The following is a 15,568-nucleotide window of genomic DNA, read 5'->3' as shown; positions in this document are numbered from 1 at the left end:
AAAGAGTCAGACATGCCTGAACAACTGCACATACACACTACTCAATGCTAAACCAAGATCATTGCTCAAATAATCAGAAATTTTTGATACTTTATAATGTTTCTAATCTTCACTGAAACCCAACAAAACCAGCAGTTAAGGCTGTTTCACCATGGACATAGGTGGTGAACAGCAGTGACTAGGTCATCTCCCTCTGCGGTTATCCCCTGTCCACCCACCCAAGTCATCTGGAACTAGACATGACAACTTCGTTTTGGAATAATGTTTTTCTTTTTTAAAACAGTAAGCAAAGAGATGTTTTAAAACTGTGCTTAACTTCCACCATCAGAACTTTTATCATTGTCCCCACAGGTCTCTTTCTGACCTGCACAAAAGGAACACTTTCCAGGTGAACTCTCAATTCAGAGAGACTCAGAATAAAGTGGTCCCGAAGGAACAGAGCTTGAGAGTCTCCTATCCCAGAGGCCAGTTTCTACACTAAATATATGTCTCACAGTCTCCCATGAATGCTGATCACAACAGAAAGCAGATTCTGTTTTGACAAAGTAATGATTTTATTTCAGATTCTAGTCAAGAATATAAACAATGCTTTATTCTTGGGAGAAAAAGTGATCAAATATGCTGTCTCTCTGGTAAGAATATAGTCTATATGCTCTGTAAATATCTTAATTTCTCCCTTAGTTCCCTTCCTCTATCACATTTAAGAGAATGCTTCAGTATCATATTTCCATACGTACTAATTAGGATGGTTTGGAATTGCTGCATACCTTCCAATCATAGCATGGATTTCTTCTCCCAGTTACATGCTGGGACTTCTGGACTCCCTTCAGCATCAAAAGGAGTACAGCCTTCAGTTCAGTTCAATTCAGTTCAGTTGCCTTGCTGCTGCTGCTAAGTTGCTTCCGTGGTGACCTACTCTGTGCAACCCCATAGACGGCAGCCCACCAGGCTCCCCCATCCCTGGGATTCTCCAGGCAAGAACAGTGGAGTGGGTTGTCATTTCCTTCTCCAATGCGTGAAAGTGAAAAGTGAAAGTGAGGTCGCCCAGTCGTGTCCGACTCTTAGCGACCCTATGGACTGCAGCTCACCAGGCTCCTCCATCCATGGGATTTTCCAGGCAAGAGTACTGGACTGGGGTGCCATTGCCTTCTCCGTTGCCTTTCAGCTCCCTAAATGTCCTTTTTGAGGATGTATTCAAGTCCTCACAGAGCCACAATCATTGGTGTCTACAGTTTCCCTGAATTAAGGGAAACTGTGTTCTAGACACAGATATGTAACTGTAATTAACTGAAAGTTCTGAATATTGAGAAAAGTGATTGCTATTAATTTAGTTCAGGAAGGAAAATGACCAACAAAGAGAAATCTCTTAAAGCTTGTAACAGTCAATAGTTACCATGTAAATAGAATTCTGCTCTTGAAACTGAACAGAAAGATACACAGAATGACAGCACAAATGAAGGACTGCATCAGAGAGCACTGGGATTGACTCCAGTCATGCCGTTTCTCAGCTCTGAGACCCTCACAGGCTACACTGATGGTCACACTCAGAATAAGATGTCTTTCATGGGCTTATTGTGAAGATAACTTTAAATAATGTGGGTGAAAATTTCTAGCACGGGGAGCTAGTCAGAGAGAGAGACAGGGAGATACAAAGAAACAGAGACACGTAATTTCTGTGTGACCCTAAAAATAGCAGCTTAAAAAAAATGAGAATTGTCTCCTTTTCTATTTTTAATTATCTTAACTTTTTATTCTTTTTTGTGAGTCCTGCTTTAACTCATTTGATTTTACAACTGTACTCTTAAAATCTTTAGATTTACTTCTCCATGTAGTATTTACTTGAAAATTAAATACAGTAGCTCAGCTTGTAAAGAATCCACCTGCAATGTGGGAGACCTGGGTTCAATCCCTGGGTTGGGAAGATCCCCTGGTGAAGGGAAAGGCTACCCACTCTGGTATTCTGGCCTGGAGAATTCCATGGACTGGAATGGCCCAAGGGGTCACAAAGAGTCATACATGACTGAGAAACTTTCACTTTCATTTTTCATAATCAATTTAGCAGTGATATTTTATCTTTTGTAATTCAACTAAAATAATATTAACAACATTTACGGCAATTAGGTGAGAAAGTAGGCATAACCTTTTACTTCTTTTTCTTCTAATGACTGCAATCCACTTTTCTTTCACTGAAGTGCTCAAAAGTTATTGCAGTTCACAGTAAGAAAGTATTCAACAAATTCCTGTTTACCCTATCATAAAAAATTAAAAATCCCTTCTACATATAGTGTTTTCTAATTCTGTTCTTATTTTCATCCCTAGTATGTGATAACTGTGTGGATTTAAACAACAAAAATATAATCAATAACAACTTCAATTACAGAAAACAGGGAGAGTAAACCAAGACTAAAGGAAAGCAAACCCAGAAGCAATGAGTGCCAAGAGCAGTAATGCAACTTCATACAGTTTGGGAAACACGCATCTTCTTATCTCAATTACAGGCTATATGGCTTTGAATTTCATGAACAGAATACATTTGTTCCAGATGCTTGTGATTTACTCCTTATGCCTGTAACATGTATTCTTCCACACTATCCTTGATTAGCTTATCTGCTCTTACACATAGTTAACTATGTTTCTTGGTAAAAATATTTTGTCATTTTATCAAAACTAGTATTAATATCTCTTTTTTACTGGATCCATTCATTTAAATTACTATTAATCTTCAATAATGTGTTAAATATTGTTTGAGTTTTTCAAATTTATGTATAATAAATATATTTTATCAGACAGCTTCAAAGATATTAATAAAATGTCACTTTTTGTATTATTTTTTAGATTCCACATATGAGTGATGTCCAACAGTACTGGTCTTTCTCTGGCATTTCACTTACTTTATAAGTCCATCCATGTTGCTGTAGATGGCAGAATTTAAGTCATTTAATGTAAGTCAACTATACTTCAATTAACAAATACAAATGCCATTTTTCTGAAACCACTATTTAACTCAGGTCTGCTGTATTGAATAGATCATAATTCTTGATTCAGAGTATATTCTCCTAATTTTTCCATGTCCATTTTGAGTTTGTTTGCTTGTTTACATAATAGTAAAACTATACTTATAAGACATTGCCCAGTCCAAGATCTAAACAGATGATAATAATGGACAACTGCTTATGTGTTCATCCTCACGCAGAATCTTGGCTTCCCACAATTGAGGTTACATTTTGGGACATAGTTTTATTACTTATACAAGTTCCTGAAAAATATACTATTATTTTTGTAGTGCTCTTCATCTTATAAAATTTATGCCGAGAGGATCTATTTGAGGCTTTTTATTTCTTTATTACTATATTTTACTAACACACATTCATGTCATTTTATATAGTTGTACTTTGTTAAGATTCTATCACTATGTTTATAGGCATTGCGTACATTTTCCTTGTATACAGATACAAGAGTTTACATTGAGCATACAAATGGGAGTGAAATTGCTGCACCATAGAATATATGTATATTGATCATTAAAAGAGAAAGCCAATTGCTTTTTACAGTGATTATGTAAGTACACGCTTCCATTAGTAGCGCATAAAAAACACACTTGATGCACAGACTGTTTATTTATAAAATCTATTTTTACATTTTTTCTTCAGATAAATTTAGAAGACACTGAACTGAATGGAAGAAGTAAACCAGTCTGTGGTGTCTGAATTTATTTTTCTTGGGCTGTGTGACTCATGGGACCTCCAGGCCTTCCTCCTAGTGGTATTTTCTTCACTTTACTTGATCACCATTTTAGGCAATGTCTTCACTGTGCTCCTAGTTATTGCTGACCTTCACCTCCACTGCCCTATGTACTTCCTGTTAGCAAATCTGTCATTCTCTGACTTATGCTTTTCCTCAGTAGCCACCCCTAAACTGATCACAGACTTTCTGAAAGAAAATAAGACCATCTCCTTCAGAGGCTGCATGTGTCAGATGTTTTTCGGACATTTTTTTGGAGGGGGTGAGATGGTGCTCCTAGTGATGATGGCCTATGACCGCTATGTGGCCATCTGCAAGCCACTCCATTACTCCAGCATCATGAATACAAAAATGTGCATTCGACGAGTGATGACATCATGGATCATTGGCTTTGTGCATTCAATAAGCCAACTAGCTATAATTACACAACTGCCCTTCTGTGGACCCAGAAAATTGGATAGCTTTTTCTGTGATATTCCATTGGTGATCGAGTTAGTCTGCATGGACACTTATATTCTAGAAGTGCTGACAGATGCTAACAGTGGGGTACTTGCAACCGTTTGCTTCATTCTGTTGCTAATCTCTTACTCTTATATTCTCCTTACTGTCTGCCACCAATCAAAGGGTGGGGCCTCCAAGGCGCTCTCCACCTGCACTGCCCACATCACAGTGGTCGTGTTATTCTTTGGGCCTTGCATCTTCATCTACCTATGTCCACTCAGCATCACTTGGGTGGACAAGTTCCTTGCTGTATTTTATGCGATCATCACACCACTACTAAATCCAGTCATTTATACTTTAAGAAACAAAGAGATTAGAAATGCCATTAAGCGGCTATGATGACTTAGATTTCTTTTGGTATTTCATCATTTCAAATTATCAGAATGTCTACTGTGAGTGCACTAAATTGGCCACACCTACCCTGTTACTTAAGCCTGGGAAGAGTTCCCCGATTCACATATTGAAATCATGTGTATCTCTTGATGAAAACTGTGTGTCAATTCTTTAGGATTCTAGAATTGCTAAAATGAGTTCCTGTTTGGGAAATTTGGCCAGTCTTTTGAAGTATGATTTTGATTGTTCTCAAGAATGACTTGAAATTTGTAAGAATGTTAATACTTTATATCACTACTGTTACTATTATTTCAACACTGACCACCATATCAGGGAATTTTCTATTATCCTATGCATTTCTTTTAGCAGAACATTTCACATAGACCTTCTCTAAAGTTTTCTTTAATAAGCTACTGCATCATATTGCTCTCTTTTACAAAACAATAGTCACCAATTAGTTAACATTCTAATTACCTTCCATAGACATATCTATAAAAGTAATCATTAAGCATTCCTAATCATATTCAAAAAGTTGAATCATAATCATAATCTGTATAGAGCTTTGTTTCTTCAACATCATGTTTTATTTGTGAAACACTGTAATTGTCTTTAAATGATGTATATGAGATACAAAGATGGCTATATTAACAACCTTTAGAGATTTTGCTTTTTTCCTTCCAATTCATAAATAGATTAGGCAGTTCATCATATAGGTAGGTAAAAAAATTTAGTTTTGTAATAAACTATCCATTTAATTCATTTCAGTGTTCAAATAGTCTGTAAAAACAGGATTATATACAAAGTTTGCAAGTTACTCATTACTACATATAACAAAACAAAACTTTTCTTCAAAATCTTCCTCAAAAAATCATACAAGTTTGCATCCATTTATCTGAACCCATGGATCTAGTCATATCTCAAATTTATATCTCAAATTAGTGACATGTATGCTAGTCACTCAGTCGTGTCCAACTCTGTGACTCCATGGGCTGCAGCCTGCCAGGCTCCTCTCTCCATGGAATTCTCCAGGAAAGAATACTGGAGTGGGTTGCCATTCCTTTCTTCAGGGCATCTTCCTGACCCAGGGATTAAATCCAGGTTTCTCACATTCCAGACAGATTCTTTATCATCTGAGGCTCCAGGGAAGCAAAAGATGACATGGTTCTGTGTATTTTGTAACATTCCCAATAGAAAATCTCAGGAATAAACCCTTATATAAAAGAATTGCTATTTTCATATGCGTATGTATTTTGACTTTTTGTTCTTTTAATCTCTCTTTACTCAGTTTGGATAGTATCTATTGACTTGTCTTTGAAGCCACATAGCCTTTCTTCTGCTGTGTCCAGTCTGTTTTTAAATCAAGCCCCCTTAAATTCATAATTGCACATATTTAATTTTATTTCAAAACATCCCTTGGTTCTTTCTTAGATTGTTTCTCTGTGAAAATGTTTTCAGGTTTTCAACTTCTTAATGTCGCTTTAGATTGTATGAGTTATACTCTTTGCTAATGTCAACAATTGAGCCATCCATAGTCTACTTCTATTATTTTCCTCTTAATTATCAGTTGCATATCCCTGCTACTTATATATCATATTTTTTTCTATTTTGAATACTGTGTATAAAAGAATATTTAGCTCTGGCATGATATGTGTGTGTGTTAGTCACCCAATCATGTCTGACCCTTTGCGATCCCATGGACTGAAGCCCACCAGGTTCCTCTGTCCACAAAATTCTCCACAAAAGGATACTGGAGTAGGTTGCCATTTCCTTCTTCACAGGATCTTCTTGATCCAGGGATCGAACCCAGGTTTCCTGCATTGCAGGTGGAATCTTTTCCATCTGAGTCCCTATTCCTCCACAAATTATCTACTCTCCCTTCTGTGAGGCATAAAAGAATAAGGTGTGATCACTTCAATCCAATCAAGGACTAAAGCCTGTTTGAATCTGGACTGTAAATTTTATAAGACTTAGTACACCTCAGGTTTGTTCCTGTTCCTTGGATAGATCCCTTCCAAGTTTGAATGATGATTCTACTAGATCTTTTTCTCCTCAGTCTGAAAGAATTCAGGTGATTCAGTTTTGCCCTTCAGAACTTTTATGCTTAGAACTTTAGTCTTCTTCCTTCTCTTGCTATTTTCAAAAAGTATGGAAAATTACCCAAAGAGAAATCTGGCTTTACTTAAGGTACCTGACAAGAATCCATTCAAAACACAAATAAAAGCAATGAAATAATTGTGAACAGGAAAAATATAAAATGTAGAACTGATTGATAATCTTAAATGAATCTTGGATCACAGTACTCAAACATAGGGTCCTTTCATAGGTTTGCAGGAAATTTGGTTCAGTCTTCTAGTTATCAAACTATAAATTAAATTAGTTTTGTTATTTATACAGGTTATACACAATAACATATAACTGAGACCCATGTTTTGACACAAAAGAGTTATATAAGATGAGTTATTAGAGAAAAATAGTCAGCAAATGATTTGGACAGAATGGCTGTTAGCTAATGATAATACCAGCCAGGCTATGGTCAGACCAACATGTTCCAATGTTGGAGGAATATTCATTGATGGATTAAGTCATAATTTCAGAAAATTGTAAAATAACAACATATTCATAAATTTCCCTGTCCAAAGCCAATTGTAGATGACTTGAGTCCGAAATTGAGACAAGCTAGGGTGAGATTAGTAGCCAGAGGCCAAGCTTATGAAATAGATTATGAGGCTCTCCCAAATGCTTTTCTTCTGCCATCTGTCAATCTATCTTTATTATGCTACCTTATCCATCTCCTGTCCACTCCACTGCTATTACCCTGTTTTGTTTCTGCAGGTTGTAAATCCTCCCTCACACATTGTTTTGTCTTTCAGAAAAAATATGATTTTTTCACATCCTAGCTTTAAATCAAAGGAGAGTTAGATATTTCACAACTCCCTCAAACTTTTGACAATATTCGTTATAAGTTAATTCAATTAATTGAAATAAATTGATTAATTGAATCCAAGAAATGTGATGTATAAGACCATACACTCGGGAGATTCGAAGTGTATAACTGACACTTTTTCAAAAATTTCTACCAAGCAATTCCTGGGATTAATCTGGCTATCAAACAACTTGCTACCTAAAGAGTTCAATGTAACCTCATAATAAATAGTCTAGGCTGAATACTATAAAATGGTGACTTTAGAAAAAAAATCTCCAAATTTTATATATTTATTTAAGCATTTTTATTACATGAAGTTGTTTGAGGAAACTGGGCTTCCATGAGTTACTTAGGAGATCTTCCTCCAAATCAGAAGCTGACTACACAGTCACCTCATAGCCATCTTCATGTCCTTGTTTCTCAGTGTATAAATGGCAGGATTCAGGATGGGTGTAACCAAGAAGTCTAAAATGGCAAGAAACTTATCCACTGGGACCGTGGGAAAAGGCCACATGTAAACAAAGATGCATGGTCCAAAGAACAAAACCACCGCAGTGATGTGTGCTGACAGAGTAGAGAGGGCCTTGCGCAAACCACCTGAAGAGCGTTTCCATACAGTGACCAGAATGAAAACATAGGAGATGATCAACAAGAAGAAATTACCCATGGATATGAACCCACTGTTGGCAGTGACCATGAATTCCATTTTGTAGGAATCTATGCAAGCAAGCTTGATAAACCAAGGAAGGTCACAGTAAAAGCTGTCGATTTCACTAGGACCACAGAAAGGCAAATGGATCACAAAAGCTAACTGGACCACTGAGTGAATGAGGCCAATAGCCCAAGCACCACACACAAGCAAAAGGCACACCCGTGGGCTCATGATGGTCAGGTAGTGCAGGGGCTGACATATGGCCACATGTCGGTCTAAGGCCGTGGCAGTGAGCAGCACCATCTCAGATCCACCCAGGGTGTGAAGAACAAATATCTGGGTGACACACCCCTGGAAGGATATGGTTTTGTGCCCAAAGTTCAGGTCAGAAATCATCTTAGGAACTGTTATGGCAGAAAAACACAAATCAATAAATGAGAGGTTGGCTAAAAGGAAGTACATGGGGGAATGTAGATGAGGGTCAAAGGTCACTGTTAGCAACACAAGAAAGTTCCCTAGAACAATTATTACATAAAACACTGTAGAGAAGGCAAGGAGGAAATGCTGCACTGGTCTAGAGGTAGAAAGTCCCAGGAAAACAAATTCAGACACAGAAGTGTCATTTGCTTTACACATTGGCTTGGTCTGGCGATACCTAAAGACTAGAAACAAAACATAACCAAAACATTTAAGAAACATTTTTATTCAAAGAAACAGATTTAAACTTTTATCAAATATGGTTTTAAATCAGAAATCTTCACTAACAGCCATTAATATATTCTGAAAATATAATGCATTAATTTATTTCTTCAACTAACTCAGCTAATGAGTGTAACTGATATTCCTAATGAGTATCCACTATATTCCAAGTTCAATGTCAGGTTCTGAGGTGAAACAGTAATTCTGACTTTGAGAGTAAATGGACTAGATCTAGATGGGTAACTACAGGTAGATACATAGATTTAATGAATTTAAATACAGATACATCTCTGACAACTGATTTCTGGGAAAAGAACAGAGGGCTGTGAGAACAATATGACACATCACCATCATACTTACTCAGGCTCTGCTAAATATGAGTTATTTTCGAAGAGTAAATACAGTAGTCCAGACTTTGGAATGCCATGTGCAAAGACCCTGAGACACGAAGGCCAGTGAGGAAGGAAGGTGATTGATTGAGCTCAGGAGGAGAGACAGGCCAGACAGGATGGAATCTTGTATCCATGATATGAACTTTGTTTTTTATCCTAAGAGTAGTAGAAAATCTGGGGGATATTCAGTTGCAGCTGATAATTTTTTGCTTTCAAACAGTTACAAAAGCTTCAATGTAAAGAATGGAAGGAGAAGGTAAACTTAGAGTGACTTCAAGAGACTATTGAATAATCATTTTCATCCGTAGACAAGTTGAATTATTCAACCAATAGTGTTGGCACAACAGATAAAGCTTGGAAACATGTAGATTATTGCCTCATCATAAACTCAAAAAGTTTCAAAAGGATATTTAAACATCAAAAAAGGGTAACAAACCAAGAGAAATAAAAATAATATTTAAGCAAACATTTAAGGTGGAAAATTCATCTAAGAATATCTCTTATTAACAAATGAGGGAGGAAAAATAGTTGGCACTATCCAAAATATTCAGTCTTGTTATACTTAGGTATAGGTGGATATACAAAATTTTGTATAAATATCTACATATAGATATCTTATATGGATATATAAACACTATAAAATAAAAAACACACTCTGAAAAATAAGTTATAAAATATCAGACAGATGACTAACATTTCTATTATGGAATCAGTTCCTCCAGAAAGATAAAGAAAGGAAATGTGATATACAAATTTTAAAATGAGAAAAACATATAAGACAACCAACTCACAATAAGTCACAAGAGTTGATTGTCATATGAAAGTAAATTCTCACTAGTAATCAAAGAAATGTAGAGAAGATTGCTCTGGGTGCTATTCTGTACTAACAAATTTCAGAGGTTCAAAAAATTGATGACATCATGGAGGAAGCTGTCAGGAGAAAGTCATACTCATACACTGATAAAAAGAATGAAAACTGATGCAGTTTCTTTAGAAGGCACATTAGAAATAGATACCTAAACTTCAAAATTTTCCTTACATATGACTAAGAATCTCAAGCAAGAAAAAATAACACATTCACATTACTATATATAAAATAGATAAACAGCAAGGAACTATTCTATAGCAAAGGCAACTATGTTTAATATCTTGTAACTGCTTATTTAACTTATATGCAGAGTACATCATGAGGAATGCTGGGTTGGAAGAAGCACAAGCTGGAATCAAGATTGCCGGGAGAAATATCAATAACCTCAGATATGCAGATGACACCACCCTTATGGCAGAAAGTGAAGAGGAACTAAAAAGCCTCTTGATGAAAGGGAAAGAGGAGAGTGAAAAAGTTGGCTTAGAGCTCAACATTCAGAAAAGTAAAATCATGGCATCTGGTCCCATCACTTCATGGCAAATACATGGGGAGACAGTGGAAACAGTGTCAGATTTTATTTTTGGGGGCTCCAAAATCACTGCAGATGCTGACTGCAGCCATGAAATTAAAAGACGCTTACTCCTTGGAAGGAAAGTTATGACCAATCTAGATAGCATATTAAAAAGCAGAGATATTACTTTGCCAACCAAGGTCCGTCTAGTCAAGGCTATGGTTTTTCCCGTGGTCATGTATGGATGTGAGAGTTGGACTGTGAAGAAAGCTGAACGCCGAAAAATTGATGCTTTTGAGTTGTGGTGTTAGAGAAGACTCTTGAGAGTCCCTTGGACTGCAAGGAATCCAACCAGTCCATTCTAAAGGAGATCAATCCTGGGTTTTCATTGGAAGGACTGATGCTAAAGCTGAAACTCCAATACTCTGGCCATCTCATGTGAAGAGTTGACTTACTAGAAAAGACTCTGATGCTGGGAGGGATTGGGGGCAGGAAGAGAAGGGGACAACAGAGAATGAGATGGCTGGATGTCATCACCGACTCGATGGACATGAGTTTGAGTGAACTCTGGGAGTTGGTGATGGACAGGGAGGCCTGGCCTGCTGTGATTCATGAGGTTGCAAAGAGTCAGACACAACTGAGCAACTGAACTGAACTGAATAATTTTTAAAGCAAAAAAATCTGGAAAAGAGAATATATAAATATATATATAGATATGTGCTTCCCTTGTGGCTCAACTGGTAAAGAATCTTCCTGCAACGCAGGAGACCCTGGTTTGATCACTGGGTTGGGAGGATCCCCTGGAGAAGGGAAAGGCTACCCACTCCAGTATTCTGTCCTGGAGAATTCCATGGACTATATAGTCCATGGGATCGCGAAGAGTCGGACACGACGGAGTGACTTTCACTTACTTACTTATATATAGATATATACAAACATATATGAATGAATCACGTTGCTGTATACCTAAAACTAACACAACATTGTAAATTAACTATACCTCAATAAAACAAGAAAATTTGCCTAGTGTATTGAAACTAGATAAGCTAAAACAAACTACAAGGGGCACTGATGATAAAAAAAATTACAGAAAGAAAAATAATGTAATTAGCAGCAGAGAATATTCATAGTTAAATGAATATGAATTAAATATTCATAGTTCTTCCATCTGAAGAAAAGCATTATTACTCATATACAGAACAAAGTTCAATCAATGAACATATGAATAACAGACATTTTAATAAATGAGATATTTACAAGAAGGATATATAGGAAACCCACTTTCCTACAAAGTCTAGGGAAAAATAGAAAAATGTTTATCTTTAGTTCTTATCAGTAAGTTGCTCATCTCCAGGCTTATATGCATTTATTAGTTTGAGTCATAAGAAACTGTTCCATCAGTTAGTTCATATTTGGTCAAATATCAATTTTATAGAATTCAATCTAATATATAAGCTATTTATTCATACATGATCTTCTAAACAACTTTAAGCAAACCAAATCACTGATGCTTGTTCCACATCTGAATTGAATACCAGGAGTCCCCCACTTGCACTGCTAAACTTTCCTCCAGGCCCCACACCACTAACAACCATGCTGTCTCTTGTCACTCCTCCCTGGCACTCCACACCACGCCTGGGCTCTCCCGTGGGCATAATCCTCACGGCCTCAGAGAGAAAGTAGCATAAGCCGGTTGGAGCCCCTTGAAACTATTATAGCCGAGAATAGACATGCAGGCAGCCGGGCCAGTCGGGAAGGACACTGTGAGGGTAATGGATGTGAAGCGGGCCTTGTAGCCAGAAGAGAACCCTGCAGGGGTGGTGCCAGAAGGCCCTGATACAGGGGCAGTGAGTGGAGGATTTTATAGCCAGTAACAGAAAAAGAATTGGCCAGAACAAGAGAGAACGAATGGAACAGTCAGCAGAGTTAACTGCGACGGGTGTGGCGTTTCAAAGGAGCTGTCATCAGGCTTCTGTCTAAGGCTTTGATCATGAAACGTGTAGATTTTAAAACATACATTGTCTGGTATACAAAACAATGCACATTTACCTTGTTTCCAAATGTAAAAAATAAATTGTTTCAAAGACCAAAAGAAAGTTTAGTTTAAAAAAATACTGATAAATATTTGTATTAGTATTAGAAAAACTAGGTGATTATTTTTTTCCTGTTTTTCTCTTTTCTAAACATTAAAAATCCATTAATAATACACTCTTCATCTGTTATAGTTCAGTAAGAAAGGCAAAATATTGGCATTAGTCAAACAAAAGATTATATTTGATGCAGAGGTCAATATAGTAACTGGGCAAGGAGAGTAAGCTTGAAAAAGTGGCGATGTGCACAGGCACTGCAGCAGGAACAATGACAGCACGTACAAGTGACCCAGGAACATACTGACAGACGCCTAGCCTCAGTAGCAGAGTGATTAGGAGGCTCACAGTCATCTGTTCACCAACTGACAGAGAACAAAGAAAGAGAAAAAGAGACAGATGAAAATGAATTTCCAATATTATGAAGCTATAAAAATTAAATGAATAGTTCTATATATTTACAGATCTGGAAAGATTTTCAATTTAGGGGACACAAGAAAGTACATGAAAATAACACTATGCCTTCCATTTTGGAAAAAGTATTGAGGTTCTCAAAGCATTAAAATTACATCTTTTCATGTAACAATTTCACTTCTTATATATGCAAAGGAAATGGAATCAGTATCTTGAAGAGATATTGACAGTCCCATGTTCATTGCAGCATTACTCACATTAACCAAATTATGGAAACAGACATAATTTCTGGTGATGAATGAACAGTTAAAGCAAATGTGATATACACACACAACACAACACACACACACATACCAAAATATAATTCATTCTAAAAAAAAAAAAATCCGGCCATTTGCAACAAGGTGATTAAAAGCGGAGAAAAGTGTAATAAGCCAGTCATAGAAAGCAAGACACTGCATTGTATCACATATGAGACATCTAAAAGAGTCCAATTCATGGAAGCAAAGAGTAAAATTGTGGTTTTCGGGGCCTAAGGGGAGGGTGAAATGGGGAGATGTTGGTCAAAAGAGGCAAAATTTCACATATCAAGGTGAATAAGTGCTGGAGACCTAATGCACAAGCAAGTTGTGTTTATACTTGAAATTTGCTGAAAGGTAAATCTGAAGTGTCTTCACACACAAAACAGTGGGAACTGTGCCAAGCTGTGGATACATTCATTAGCTTGATTGTGGTAGTTATTTGACAATTACTGGTAATCATTTGTCATATATAATATAGACATATAACAAAAATTATTTGATATACACAATGTATAATAGACCTATATCAAAACATCAAGTTGTACACCTTAAATACACAAAATATTTGTGACAATTATACCTCAATTTTTCTGAAAAAATAAAAATCTGTTATAGCCACTTGCATGAAAGTTTTTTGTTACTGCATAATAACATTGTAACCTATCTGAAAAAGCCTATATTAATCATCATTTGTTGGGGCTTGTGCAGTCCTAGAAAAAGAGCTTTGCAACCTTGGCAATTCAGGAACTAATCTAGTTAAATTTGATGTTACATGAAAATTGAGGTCCTGTTCTTATGAGTAATAATATTATCATCACCTATGTGCAAAGTCTAAAGTATTAAAGATATCTGTGTATGTATATTCATAGCTGGCATTGATTCCTGCAAAAATTGTTACATGATGACCAGTACTATGTCTTAAATTGGTATAATGTTGATGTCAGTTTATTATATTTATTCAAGTACCTAGAAACCATCCAAATACTAAACTAAAGTGAGAACCTCTAACAGCAAAAAATTATTTTTATGAAAATACGTTTGTGCTTGGAAAAAAGTTCTAAGACTGCATATTAAATATTACCAATAGTGAATCCTAAAAAATAGGACTACATATGGCTTTTATTTCCTCTGGCCTATATTTCTGTATTATTTAAATGGTCTAAAACAACCTGATATTGGCTTTTGACTTAAAAATGAAATGTATTGATAAAACACAGAGTAAGAGGCTCAGATGAACATGCAACCCTTCAAATTCAGACTGTAGTGAAGGCAGTACCATTTTGTCAAATATTTAAAAATTAGTTTTACAAGTGAGTAAACAACTGCTTACTCATAAAAAAAATCACAATAGCTCCTTAACAAAAAATGTTCTCTATAAGAAATCAAAGACCAAGTTAAAACCTTCTATTTGTGACAGTCTACTGCTAGTTTCTTTTTTTCTTTTTAAACATGTTTCAGTGCTATTTTCTCAAATCATCCCACCCTCGCCTTCTCCCACAGAGTCCAACAGTCTGTTCTTCACATCTGTGTCTCTTTTACTGTCTCGCATATAGGGTCATCGTTACCATCTTTCTAAATATATGCGTCAATATACTGTATTGCTATTTTTCTGACTTACTTCGCTCTGTATTAATAGGCTCCAGTTTCATCCACCTCATTAGAACTGTTTCAAATGCATTCTTTTTAATAGCTGAGTCAGAAACTGCTAGTTTCTTTAAAGCTTATCTATCGTTTAGCTGACTGGTGCTAATCAGGAAGAAGATGAAAGGAAAAGGAAAGAAAAGAGAGGAGACAGAAAAGACGAGGACAAGCAGAGGAGAGAGACAGGAGAGAACAGAAGCAAGCAGGATACCGTGACAGCTGAGAGGGGAGCAGGAGTTGGAACAGCGTTCTAGGGAAGGTTCCTGAGTCTTTTTTTGCCTGCTCATGGCTACAAACCCTCAGTAACTTCTGTCTTCACAACGTCTCAACAAGGCACATAATGGGACTGTCGACAGTTCATTGTCCCAGCCCCTTATCTCACCTCTCTGCCTCACAAACCTGAACTACAAGGACACGTGTTCTTTCATTAATATCAAGGTTACCCGTAATTTTGTTCTGTACTATAGCTTTCCTTTTTCACGCAGCTGATTACTTTTTGTTCTA

General features: G+C 36.5%; 1 protein-coding gene and 1 pseudogene across 1 annotated transcript; one reads left to right on the top strand and one right to left on the bottom strand.

Moving 5' to 3' along the window:
• Window positions 1-3,672: 3,672 nt before the first annotated feature.
• Window positions 3,673-4,581, top strand: LOC148776816 (olfactory receptor 4K1-like). The gene has a single exon (XM_088840122.1). The coding sequence runs from the start codon at window positions 3,676-3,678 to the stop codon at window positions 4,579-4,581; it is 906 nt and encodes a 301-aa protein (XP_088696248.1). The 5' UTR covers window positions 3,673-3,675.
• Window positions 4,582-7,847: 3,266 nt separating this feature from the next.
• LOC129562696 (olfactory receptor 4F6-like) lies at window positions 7,848-8,786 on the bottom strand (annotated as a pseudogene).
• Window positions 8,787-15,568: the final 6,782 nt, after the last annotated feature.

This window comes from Moschus berezovskii, chromosome 9, assembly GCF_049115385.1.
Source record: "Moschus berezovskii isolate FMDL1 chromosome 9, NW_MosBer_1.0, whole genome shotgun sequence".
Lineage (NCBI taxonomy): Eukaryota > Metazoa > Chordata > Mammalia > Artiodactyla > Moschidae > Moschus > Moschus berezovskii.
Note: the sequence above shows the minus strand (reverse complement) of the source record. Positions and strands in the feature narration are given on the sequence as shown.